This window comes from Mastigoproctus giganteus, chromosome 6, assembly GCF_048544385.1.
Source record: "Mastigoproctus giganteus isolate SK-2022 chromosome 6, ASM4854438v1, whole genome shotgun sequence".
Classification (NCBI taxonomy): Eukaryota; Metazoa; Arthropoda; class Arachnida; order Uropygi; family Thelyphonidae; genus Mastigoproctus; species Mastigoproctus giganteus.
In genome coordinates, this window is record NC_143580.1 from 224526787 (window position 1) to 224540759 (window position 13973).

A 13973-nucleotide genomic window follows, 5' to 3' on the forward strand; every position below is an offset into this window, starting at 1 on the left:
AGTTTTTGAAGTCATTGACGGGATTCGATTGGAAACCTTTTTCACATGTTGTGGTAGGGGAAGGTAATTATAACCACTTAGGTACCTGAGAGGCTACAGTGAAGGGAGTAGGAGATCTTCATGGAAGCTATTAATCTCAAGTTATGTCTGTTGAGTTCTGATTTACGCTTTTCAGCACGGATGAGGCGCCTCCGTAGCCAGGTGGGAAGGAGCAGCAGTGCATAGCACACGCTTCTTGATTAGACCGGGGTTCGAGCCCGTCACCACCAAATACAGAGGATTCGGAAAGGTCAGGGAATGACCACCGCATATCCCGGAGCAATATGGCCTTAGTTGCTAATGCTCCTAAAAACCAAATAACAAACAGCACGGATGAAATGTGTACATATTGAAGGAACCACGATTCACCATGGTTCCTTCATTATATGTACACATTTCATTGGACTTTAGTGGTAAATCTAACTTTGCGGGCGGGGGTAGGGGAAACCGGGTTTTTCATCCTGCACAACGGAACCATCCTGTTTCTTACAACAGGAAGGTTCCGTGAATACAGGTCGCGGGAGGAGTTTTAATGATGGAGAGCGTGTTTTCGTGGAATATCTTTATTGTTATTGGTATTAACGATATATTGCAGGGAATCCACAGGCATTTGTTGCACCAAAAAATAATAAGTAAAATAAATAACTAAATAAAAAAAAGTAATAAAAATATATATAAATAAAAAATAAACACAACCTATATAGGTTTTGCTCCTTATTGTAGGTATCAATCCAACTGACCTTTGAATTTTCCAAAGCTATCAGCCTCAGCTGCCCACGAACATAACTATAAGGGTCTGTAGTCCAAGCTCTGTAGTCCACATATTCGAAGTCTTTCCTAATACGCGTGCCATTTTACAGATCTCACCAAACGGGTTACAGGTTTTTGGACTCCCTTAAGACGCTCGATGTGTTTTTTTTTTTTTTTTTTTTTAGGCGAGTCTCGTACTTGAACAAAGTATTCCAAGTGCTGTCCTACAATTGCCTTATAGAGTTTCATTATAACCTCCTTGTCTATACAAGCAAATGTTTGATAAATCATCGATAGGACACCATGATCTTTCGTTACCGCCCGAAAACGTAATGTCCACGTCGGCTTTACCAGCAGGAATTTTTACACCGATTCCATTCACAGATGAAACTGGATCCGTCGTTTGGCGTCTGGCGCTAACGGAAAGATTTACTCGTGGTTTTGAACTATTACAGTTTTATCCGAGGTTTTGAACTGTTACAGTTCAAAACCTCAGATAAATCTTATAAAAATCACTTGTTTGCGGCTTGCTATTATTTTAGATATATGAAATTGCAATATTAGTAAATTAATAAGAGGAGTTTACCTCAATATAGTACGTGGAACACTTCCGTATGATACCCTCCAGAAATTAAAACGGAAAAAACGAAAAAATCGACAACTTACCGGTACATTAAAGTAAAATATAAATAATTAAAGTAAAATATAAATAATTAAATAATCAATTTAACACAATTCAAAATCAATTCAAAACAATTAAAATTCAAATTAACGCAATTAAAAGAATCTAACGAAAATATTCAAAACGATTTTCCTTCCTGAAGCTGACAATGCTTTTCGACCGACTGTCGTGATCACAGGAATGAAAATTACCGAATCCGGCTAAACCTGCAACTTAAATAGTGATTATGATTAAGTTGCAGGTTTAGCCGGATTCGATAATTTTCATTCCTGTGATCACGACAGTCGGTCGAAAAGCATTGTCAGCTTCAGGAAGGAAAATCGTTTTGAATATTTTCGTTAGATCCTTTTAATTGCGTTAATTTGAATTTTAATTGTTTTGAATTGATTTTGAATTGTGTTAAATTGATTATTTAATTATTTATATTTTACTTTAATTATTTATATTTTACTTTAATGTACCGGTAAGTTGTCGATTTTTTCGTTTTTTCCGTTTTAATTTCTGGAGGGTATCATACGGAAGTGTTCCACGTACTATATTGAGGTAAACTCCTCTTATTAATTTACTAATATTATTATCAACGTAGAACATATTGAGTATTTCAGCTCTGATTCATACTATCTAATGAAATTGCAATGAAACGTCGATCATCCGGACGTGGATTGTCCAAAACATCGATTATTTCTTCCGATCAGGGAAGTGATAGAGGACACTAACCACGTGCATCATGAATGTATCAGTTTATTTCATGCCAATTAAAATATTTTAATGACAAATCAAATTTAACTTAATTTCATGAGAGAAAAACATATGTGGGAATAAGTAATTCTAATTACAGATAAAAAAAAAAAACGAATATGAATCATTTTAATTCTTTTTGTTTAAAAACCACTAATCTCTTAAATTACACAACTCTTACTATAATTCTATGCAGATGAAACTGGGTAGAATCAGAAAATTATCGTGGGAGCTTGACAACGGTCAATAGCAGACTAGAGTAAAAATTTTTACTGGGAATTTTTTTAATGCTTCAGTCATGTTTAGCTCATCAAAAAAAAAAAAAAAAGTAATAATAATAAATAAAATAAATTAAATTAATAAACAGCATGCACATACTGCAACTTTTTTTGTACCATATAATTCAGACACATTATAATTGCCAACTATCAAAGTTAGAAGTGAATTTGCTGTTTATCCCTCCCTCCACAAAGTATGTAGGGTTACATTCTCTTTAAAGTCTTATTTTAAGTGAGGCGGTATTAAGCAAGGTACTGTATTTTCATGGACTGTTTGTCTTTAAAAAAATAGCTAAAATTGAACATATGTGATGCTGTATAAGCTTTCTCCTTTGCATCATTATCCACTACTAATACTGATATCTGTAAAGTGCCCGTAAAAATACAATACTGTATTAAGCAATGTTCAGGAGTTCGGATTATATACAGTATACATGTATATATTCTCAGAGGGCGCAGCAAGCGGGGATTTTCCCCAGGCGTATAAACACCAGCGGCACAAAAATATAAGATTTAAAAAAAACAAACAAAAAACAAACAAAAAACAATAATAATCAATCAATAAATCAATTTATTTATTTAAACTTTGAAATACCGAAAAACGAGTGAGCACAACATGCGTTTTGCAGTATATCATTATTCATTGTTAATTTATGTTTATTTGTGGGAGCTGGGGGGGTGCAAATTTTTTAATATGCTCTGGGTACAGGAATATAGTTACGGCCCTATGTTCATCTTATATAGGACATTCTCACTGCATGAAATTCCTTCCGATGAGGTTTTTTGTTTTTGTTTTTTTATCTTTTCTATGAAATTTGGATATAATGAATAATGCAAATGCGTCCCATCTCCCTTAATGGGTCAGTGAAAAATTCCACCAAACTTGTGTTACAGGAAATTCTTATCTAGACTGCACCCCAAAATAGTTTCATAAATGTCATCACTTTTTGCAACTCTAAATTTTTCCTGGGAGATGGGCGCTCTTCTATTTTCTATTACGCGAATGCAGCCCTTACTGAAATATCTTTTGACTTTATGAACGCCTTTTATAGTAAACTATTGCAGGTCTTGTTTATTGTACTTTCTTTTTGGATTCAGTTTTTTTTTTTTTTCTTTTCTTTTCTTTTCTTTTTTTGGTTTGATCGACATCAGTTCACGTTGGAGGGCGTACTTTTGCAATGTTTGTTGCTTTTATTTTTTTATCATTGAGTAGTGATGTAGTAGTTGGTTACTCGATTCAGCGGACGTATTAGCAGGTGAAAAATGTTATTGCAACTTTTTACGATATTTATTGTGGTGACGGTGGTGTACTGTTCAGACGATGTCAGTAATCGTCTCGTCCATTTAAATGAGGACAATTGGAAAGAAATAACGCGAGGAGAATGGATGATTGCATTGTAAGTTAGGATTAATATTGCTTTGCTTGAAATCAGGTTTATTAACATTGCATTGTATTATCTATACGTATTTGAATTTAGTTTTCCAGATACATGTTTTGACAATCCCTTCGAAATATTACGATTGTAACTCATTTTCCGAAATGCGGAATGGACGTAGGAGAACCAGTGATACGAAGTCCAAGGGAATTAAATTTGTTTGTGTCTTCTCCCCATTAAAATTAACCGTTATTCATGTAAATTAGAGCCGAAAGGCCTTAAGCTATGTAATTACATATTTAATATGAATAGGGCAAAAGCAACATTTATGTGCGTATGGTAAATCTAACTTTGTGGGCAGGGGAACCGGGTTTTTCATCCTGCACAACATTCAAATTGGCCACTGATACGAACAGAGGGGTGAAGTGGTTTTTTTTTTTTTTTTGGCTGATGCTGCATAAGCTTGCTTTCTTGCATCAAATGCCTCTACTAATGCTAATGCTAATGATACGGACGCAATACACAGTGGCGCAATGTGGTCAAATTCGCTGATGTGCCTTAAACACAACAGCGTGATAATGCATGGGGTTTCCATTAATGAATTATGACAACTTTGCCTGTAGAGATGAAGATAATTCATACCAGGGACTCAGATTTGGTGAGTATGGGCTTGGCACACCCAGGGTCCTGAGCTGGATATCATCATTCTTCTCTTTCTTGGTGATTTCCTTCTACTTCTGACTCTCTCTCTCAGGGTAACTCAGAACTTTTTTTTTTTTTTTTTTTGGCTGGTGCAGCATAAGCTTCAGGCTTCCTTACACCATATGGCTAATAATAATATAACTGTGTTTTCTGGCCTCTCGTCATTTGAGGCACCCTTGGAGTTGAAAATACTTTATAGCTCTCCTAAAAGAGTGATTTCCATCAGTGTGAATAGAATATAATTTTGTGACAACTTGGTTGTGAATTGCTGGTATAAACTAATGGTTTTGCTATACCTTGAGTGCTATTCACAGGTCTGGATATTATTATTATTACAGGCAGCCCCGTATAACACGGCACTTCTACATTGATAAATTGCAGCAATCCTCGTACAACATGGTACTTTTATTATTATTAGCCATATGGTGCAAGTAAGCCTGAGGCTTATGCTGCACCAGCCAAAAAAAAATTCCCGAGTGTTACCCTGAGAGAGACAGAAGTAGAAAGGAATCACCAAGAAAGAGAAGAATGATGATATCCAGTCCTGGATGTGCCAAGCCCATACTCACCAGATGTGAGCCCCCTGGGGTGATATATGACACGGATTCGCTCTAACATGGTTAGAGAATTTCGGTAAACCTTGCATGATAGGGTATTTTTGGGCTTTTGTGCAGGGAAACCCTGCTTTATGTTGGATGTAATTTTTCAACATTTCCCCTCTTTCTGAATCCCATCCCTGCTGTTGGCTCGCTAGTCAAAAAAAAAATATTGAGAAATCCCTGTACTTTATTTTGTTGGGAAAACCTGTGTTACATTCAGTGCTTGTTGAATTTGTGGAAAAATCTAGATTTCCAACTCTTATTACTATTGGATAGCACACCAGGCCATCCAAAAGATTTAAGTCATCCAAACATTGAAGTTATGTTCCTACCACCACAGTTGTACTAGGTTAATACAACTTCTTTCATTCAGCATTAGATCAAGGCATTATATCTACCATTAAAACTCATTACTTCAGAAAATCGGTACGATGGATTTTGGGAAAATTGATTCCGAATCTATTGAAGTAATGGAGGCATGGAAACATTTCTCAATTGTGGATTGTATCAAAATCCTAGCCTTATTGCATTTGAAAGGGGTAAAACGGTCAACGTTAAATGCGTGTGGAAAAATGTATGGCCAGGCTGCAATAATTAAAGACAAACCAGCCAAGGAATTAACAATTTACTATAAAAATAAAATATACAGAAATAAAATATAATGGAAACACTATCGGAAGACTAAAATATTACAATAAATTACGATAAAATAAACTACGATAAAAACATTAAAAATATAGTTAAAAATACCGAAGCAATAAAATTATCTAAAATAAACTGAATTAAAAGCGATAAAACCTGAAGCTTTCGGAGACTGCTGTCTCCTTCAACAGTCAGGCCAGAGTCAGTTCATTCAATAAATATGGCCGAACCAGCAGAAGATTGGATCGGTGAAATAGTAGAACTTGCTATGTTGGTAGGAGGGGAAGGTTTTGATGATATGACTACTGAAGCCCTAGTGGGTAACACAGTTGACAGAATTGCTCCTCCCCCACATCAGGTGAAAAAGACCTGAGTTTGAATCCTGTCAATGATGTGAGGAATTTTTATTCGTCTTTTTCATAACGTGGCTTAGTGGGGCTCAGGAGAGGGCATGGTTTTTTCTCCCGGAAACTTGGGTTTTTCTTCCAGTAAAACAGAAAACCAACCTCAGGACACACTCAATTTATAGACAATATACACAGAGTAACATGGCCTTAGTCACTGATGCTCCTAAAAAAATTAAAAAAAAGATATTGAAGACGTTCAATATTTACTGGTAGAAGAAGAGGCCGGCGTAGCAGATTTGGTGCAAATTGCATCAGAAGTAAAATCAAATCAATTCAGATGATGATAGCGCAGATGAAAATTCTAAACTTCCAAATTTTACGCTAAAAAACATAGGGGAAGGCATAAAGTTAGCTGAGCAATTAGAATATTAATTTTTGAATGCCGATTCTTGATTGAAAGGAGCCCAAAGTTCAAAAGAGTTTCAAAAATGCTTAGTTTCATACGACGAAATTCACAAAGATTTATCAAGCAAAAGCAAACAAACCCAGATTACTGATTTTTTAAAGAGAGTAGAAGATACACGAAATCTAGACTGGTATATTTTTGTTAACATTTTGTTAACAAAATAGTGTATTTTTGTTAGCTTTTGGAACGTAACCCCCCCCTCCTTTTTGTACTTTTTCTTAGTCCTGTATAACACTGTTTCGCACAACACAACAGTTTATAACTGTGTCATACCAGAGTTACCTGTATTATTAGCCGTGTGGTGAGAGGAAGCCTGAGGTTTATGCTACACCAGCCAAAAAAAAATAAAAAAATCTTGCGTTACCCTGAGAGAGAGAGAGAGAGCAGTAGAAGGAAATTACCAAGAAAGAGAAGAATGATAATATCCAGCTCAGGACCCCGGGTGTGCCAAGCCCATACTCACCAAATGTGAGCCCCTGTGGATCTGCTGGAAAGTGTGTGCGTGTGTGCACACGCTTACACAAGCAGTAACAAAGTTGGTTCTTGGTTATAAAGAGATACTGTTAGAGGTACAGGGAGATATTCCAGTTTTGTAATTTTCAAAGTCTACATTTGGTGTCATTGTGGTGATATGATTATGAAGTACAAATTCTGAAATCAGTTGAAGAAAGGGCTGAATTTCATAAGTTTACAGGTATAGGTTTTGTATTACAACCTTGTTGCTATTTTAATATTCTGTTCGAGTATGTCTGGAACTGTGATCTGCATGGATATTCCTCAAACTATGCCGAAAATCTCTTCTAAATATATTAAAAATAGGGAATTTTACAATAGCAAAGTGGCTTTTGTAAGTTTAAAAAATTGTTGGATGATTTAGATGAAAAATGCATTTTATTGTATTTATGTATATTTCCAGTATTGCTGCTGTAATGTCTATAGAAATTACAGCAGCTATTCTGGCATGTCTGTTACAGCAGCAGTACCAGAATATCTATATGTAATGTCTATAGATATACAGAAGGCACATTGCTATGCACAACACCCTTCATGGCTACAAGCTAAGGGTTAATGTAATGTCTGTGGATGTTATATTTTTATTAAATAGTTCTCTTAATAATGAAACAAGATGACAATCAAATAATGTGAATTAATTACAGGAAAGTTCACCATACGAAGTTTTGAATCCCCCCCCCAAATATAAAAGGAACTCTTAACCTCACTTGTGTGGGTATAGTTTAACTCCACTCTGTGCTCTGAAACTACTGTTCATAACTTGCAGCTTTTCATAAAAAGTTTTTGTCACAGTTTCTTTATCTCAAATTTGAGAAATATCCGAGTATAGTACATATGTACAATTTCATACATTTGATAATAGGTTAAACTTGATGTTCACAAAGTACAAAGGTTGGCAGGGTGGTTAATGACAGTAATGAAGGTATGCCGTTGCAACAGTAATGATGCTGTTGCAACAGTTAATGACAGTAATGAAGGTATGCCGTTGCAACAAGATCTAGAAAAATTAGGTAGATGCGCTGAGAAGTGGCAATTGAAGTTTAAATTTGACAAATGCAAGATGGATAGAAATAATCCTAGACTAATTTATCAACTATGTGGTACTACACTCAGGGTAGTGGAAAATGAAAAGGACCTATGGATAATTGTGCAGTTTGATAGGAAGTTCTCTGAGTAGTGCTCATGGGGTTTTGTTGATGATATACAGGAGTTTTGCTTGCAGGGATAAGGAGATGATTGTCCCCTTGTATAAGGCAATGGTCAGGCCATGCCTTGAGTACTGCATACAGGTTTGGAGGCCTCATTTTAGGAAGGATGTAGAGCTGCCTGAACGAGTGCAGAGAATGGCAGTGAGATTGGTGAGGGGAACAAAAGGGTACTGTTACCAAGAAAGGCTTCAGTTCTGCAAATTTCAGTGTTTGAAGACTAGGCACCTGTGATGTGATCTGATTGAGGTGTTTAAGGCTTTGAACAGATGGATTCTTCCTCTTGCAGAGACTATGTACATGAGTGAGCATAAATTCAAATCAAAATCAAGAAGAGTTGGTTGCAAATTAGGTGTGCAGATGTTTGCCTTCAGCCAACAGATTTTGATTGCTGGAACAGGCACTTCCATCTTTTGTTGTTGTGGAAGTAAATAGTTTGAATAAATTCAAGGAAGAACTAGACAAACTATTGGAGGAGAGGGACAGATGACATGGGAGCGTTTTTTGGTTGCTGTTTTATAAGCTTGCTTTCTTGCATTTGCCATCACTAATGCTAAATTGCATGTACAACAATTGAACAGCCAGATTTATTGGAAATGAGAGGCGTTGAGTTTGCATTTTGTGAAATTTGAGCAAGATGAAAAGTAGTTGTTGAATGGATGAAAAACACCCATAAAAAAGAAAAAAAAAAAAGACAATTGTTGCATTTGGGCAATACACACCCTGCATGCCTAAATCAAATATGCTGTATAGGCACATCTAGTTTAAAACCGGCAAAGTTAGTTACAGGTTAGTACTATTATTATTATTATTAATAGTAGTAGTAATGGCAAAAAAACAAACCTGTAAAGCACCAGAAAAAAAAAAAAAATCCCACGCCACCTGTCCATCCACTCTAATAATTTATCTAATTCTTCCTTGAAATTATTCAAACTACCTGCTTCTGTAACACATGGAAGTTTGTCTTCAGCCAACAATCAACCATTTGTTGGCTGAAGGCAAACTTCTGCACATCTATCCTTCCTCAATTTGAATTTATGCCCGCTCACGTGTGTAGTCTGAGCAAGAGGAAGAATGCCATCAGCATTGAGCTTACTCAATCCATTTAAAGCCTTAAACACCTCAATCAGAACACCTTGCAGGTGTCTAGCCTCCATATGCTGCAGTTTGCAGAACTAAAGCCTTTCTTGGTAAGCCCACCCTTTCATTCTTTTCACCAATCTGTGCCCTTCTCTGCACCTATTTCAGAAGATTTACATCATTCTTAAAAAAAGTTGAACTTTTATACCAAACATCATACGTGACTTTCAGGAAAGCAATATGGTTAATGCTATTACATTCAGTGATCCTTCTCAAATTGGGGCTATTGTATTATTTTTGAATTCATCACCTTGCAAACAGTCAGTTCCATTGTGTAGGATGAAAAATCCAGAAAGTGGTGTGAGGAAAACTCTGACAGAAGAAAGTGATAAACAGATTCAGCTCAAGGAATTTCAGGCAATAATAATAAAAAAAAAATCATAATTGAAGATTCCACTTCAACAAAGAAATCTTAAAATTAAATTTTATATTAAAAATGAAAATGAAGTGTAATCAGTGCCATGTGAGCAACTGAGTTTCGTTTTGGGGTTTGAGTGACTGATGGTTAATATAACCAAAAGCTATGTGGCCTAGTTAGTGTATGAGACAGAACTTAGACTCTTCTGTCTGCCTCTGTTTTTTATACAGACAAAGAATTTTAAACTGCAGTGGTCTTAAGACACATTCAGTAATTAAGATCACCGGTTATTTTATTAGAGATCAGTAAATCCTGAAACAGGGTTATCATAGCAGTTTCTCATCTTTTAAATAATGGCAAACTAGCCCTTGATGCCATTTATTTGAATATATTGCTAGGTATACCATTCACCTGGCTGGACTAAAGCCATCCCATGTAACTGAATTTTTTTCAGCCTGGACTGTACTTGTTAACAGGAGAGACTGCTTCTACAGGGATGGGATACACTTAAATAGAAAGGGTGCAAGAATATTTGCTGATGCTATCGAGGCAGTGTTAGGTGGGTCGGAAAACTGCTAGCTTGGGGGGAGACAAAGACGAATAGATTAACAGTAGCCACTGGCAGAGGTGAAAGAGATTCTTACACTGCTTCTATTGGAATGAGCAGAAGCCTGAAAAACAAGATGCAGGATATTTCAGAGATTGCTGGGAGTCATTGCGGTACAAGTAAACACATGGGTTATGTTAGGGTAGCTAAGAATAGAAACAGGTGCATGTATACTTGCGTGTACACCAATGCTAGGAGTTTAGTAAATAAATTTGATGAATTTGAGGTATTGCTCAAAACATCAAAGGCAGATATTGTTGGGATATCAGAGACGTGGTGTCACACAGATATAAGGAATGCAGAACTGGAATTTGGGGAGTACAACGTCTACAGAAAGGATAGACAGGATAGGAAGGGAGGAGGTGTTATGCTATTAGTTAAGAAACACATAAAATCCAAGGAAGTGAAGCCAGTCGACATCAGTGGACAGTGCAGTGTCGAGTCAGTTTGGTGTGACATAAGCATTGGGAGATCAAAATTGAGAGTAGGAGTGTGCTATAGGCCTAATGACTCTGATAAGTATAATAAGAAACTGTACAGGGAAATAGTGGGCCAGTAAATCAGAGAGTCTTATAATGGGGGATTTTAATTTCCCTGATATTGACTGGAATTTGTGGGTTGGTCACTTCACACACTAGCAAGGCTTTTGTGGATTTATTGGATGATTGTTTTCTACATCAGCATGTTCGGGAGGCAATTAGAGGGAGTAATACTCTTGATTTGATTATCAGCAGTGATTCTTCATGCATTAAGAATTTGCAGATAAATGAACAACTAGGTGGCAGTGATCACAGTGTGCTGAAGCGGGATTTACTCAAAAGAGGTAACTACCATTAGGGGTAAAGGGAAGGATTATTGCTTTCGTAAAGGCAACTACGATGGACTGAGACAATATTTAAATTCTATACAGTGGGACCAACTGATGTTACCAACAGCAAATTCAAAATGGGAAGCATTCAAAGAACTTATCTTGGAAGCTATTAGGCTTTATATACCAACTAAGAAATATTGTTCAAGGTTTAGGCCTAAATGGATGTCAGATGAACTAATGAGACATATGGCAGAGAAGAAAAATGCATGGGATACATACAAATTAACACGTAACACAGAAGCCTATGATAGATATAAGTTGATCTGTAACCAAGTTACAAAGGAGGTTAGGCAGGCGAAGGCAGATTACAAGAAATCTTTGGCAAGGGATGCAAAGAAAAACAGCAAAGAGTTCTTTACTTATGTAAACTCTAGAAGGAAGGGGATGAATCAGATTGGTCCACTTGATATCAATGGGTCAACTGTTGATGATCATGCTGAGGTAGCTAACAAACTAAATGAATATTTTGCATTGACATTCACACATGAGGAGTTATTCAGTGAGGGGAATGCCAGAGGTGTATTCAACTCTGGCAGTAAGCTAGAGAGTCTTGTAATAACTGAGAGTAAAGTGGAGGGGAAATTGTTGAAGATAAATACAAGAAAGGCACATGGGGTGGATGGGATCTATCCAGTTATATTAAAGGAGGCAGCAAAGGAAGTGAGCAAACCCTTAACCATAATTATGAGAGCTTCCTTGGACTCAGGCGAAGTACCCATGGACTGGAGATGTGCAAATGTGACCCCAATACACAAGGGAGGATCAAAGGCTGACACAAGTAATTATAGACCTGTGAGTTTAACTTCTGTTCCAGGAAAATTAATGGAGGCACTGGTTAAAGAAGCACCAGGATCATCTAGACAAGACTTCAGTTATAGCTCGGACACAGCATGGTTTTGTTAAGGGGAAGTCTTGCCTGACCAATTTGATTGGATACTATGATGCAGTCACAAAAGAACTGGATGCAGGGAATAATTTTGATATTATATACTTGGATCTTAGAAAGGCTTTTGATACTGTTACACATGGAAGACTGCTGCACAAATTGGAGCAGTGTGGCATTGGAGGCAAATTGCTGCTATGGATAAAGGGGTGGTTGAGGGAGAGAAGACAGAGAGTGGTAATCAATGGACACTGCTCATCGTGGCCTAATGTTATCAGTGGAGTCCCTCAGGGTTCAGTGTTGGGTCCATTATTGTTTTTTGTATTTATAAATGATATTAATGATGGTATATCAAGCTTAATGTCCAAGTTTGCAGTCGATATGAAGGTTGGCAGGGTTGTCAAGGACACTACTGACACTATGCTGCTGCAACAGGATCTGGAAAGGTTGAGCAGATGGGCTGAGAGGTGGCAAATGAAGTTTATCATTGACAAATGTAAAGTACTACATATGGGAAACAGTAACCCCAGAGCAACTTATCAACTTTGTGGTATTACACTGACAATGGTAAAGAATGAAAGGGACCTGGGGGTGGTTGTGCAGGCAGATATGAAGTTCTCTGAGCAGTGCAGACGGGCTGCAAGAGTAGCTCATGGTGTATTGTCGATGATATATAGGAATTTTTCTAGCAGGGATAAGGAGGTGATTATTCCCTTGTATAAGGCAATGGTCAGACCACACCTAAAGTACTGTATACAGGTCTGGAGGCCTCATTTCAAGAAGGATGTAGAGATGCTGGAACGAGTACAGAGAAGGGCAACAAGATTAGTGAATGGAACAAAGGGGTGCTCTTACGAAGAAAGGCTTAAGTTTTGCAAATTACAGTGTCTGGAGACTAGGCACCAGCGAGGTGATCTGATAGAGGTGTATAAAGGCTTGAATGGTTTGAGCATGCTCAATGCTGATGGGATTGTTCCTCTTGCTCAGAATAATCACCTGAGAGGGCATAAATTCAAATTGAGGAAAGACAGATGTAGGATAGACGTGCGGAAATTTGCCTTTAGCCAGTGGGTGGTTGGTTGGTGGAACAGACTTCCATTCCTTGTCGTGGAAGTTGATAGCCTAAATAAGTTTAAGGCTCAGCTGGACAGGTATTTCGAACGAACAGTGGTGAAGTGGAAGTGGTTTTTTTTTTTTTTCGGCTGATGCTGCATAAGCTTGCTTTCTTGCATCAAATGCCTCTGCTAATGCTAACTGGTTTTCACTAACAGCCAGTTTTTAATATTGAAGTGCTGTATTGGAAAATGTTTAGCAATTAATTTCAATTGATTTCAAGAACTGTTGACTAAATGAATATTTGAATATAAAAGCCTTCCTTGGTTTCTAATTTAATTTTTCTTTTTTTTTTTATATTAAGACTGTTCTTGTTAGTATTATTGTTGTGTGTTGAGCTGTTTGAATTTAGTAATAGCAATGTAATGCAAGGAAACATGGCTTATACAGCACTGGCCTAAAAAAAAAAAAAAACAACCCACCCTTCATTTGCCCATTTACTATTTACCTCCAGAAAGTCAATTCCAGAAATTAATTACCTCTTTTGTCAATTGCAAATTTATGTCCCCTTGTGTATTTTATCTCAGAAAGAATAAAGATACCATCAGCATTTAGTTTACTTAGTTAATTCATTCTACAGATTCCTAAATTCTGGAGACTGCAATTTATAGAACCCCAGTCTTGTTAAGAATATCTTATTTGTAACCCTCCCACCCCTGAGATA

General features: G+C 36.9%; 1 protein-coding gene across 1 annotated transcript in view; it reads left to right on the forward strand.

Annotated features, from left to right (window-relative positions):
- Positions 1-3687: 3687 nt before the first annotated feature.
- The window catches only part of LOC150085031 (thioredoxin-related transmembrane protein 1-like), a 59325-nt gene continuing 49039 nt past the window's right edge, over positions 3688-13973 (forward strand). The window contains exon 1 of the mRNA XM_090375726.1: positions 3688-3884. Within this exon, the coding sequence (XP_090231852.1) occupies positions 3751-3884 (134 nt within the window). The 5' untranslated portion in view covers positions 3688-3750. The remainder of the gene's footprint in view (positions 3885-13973) is intronic.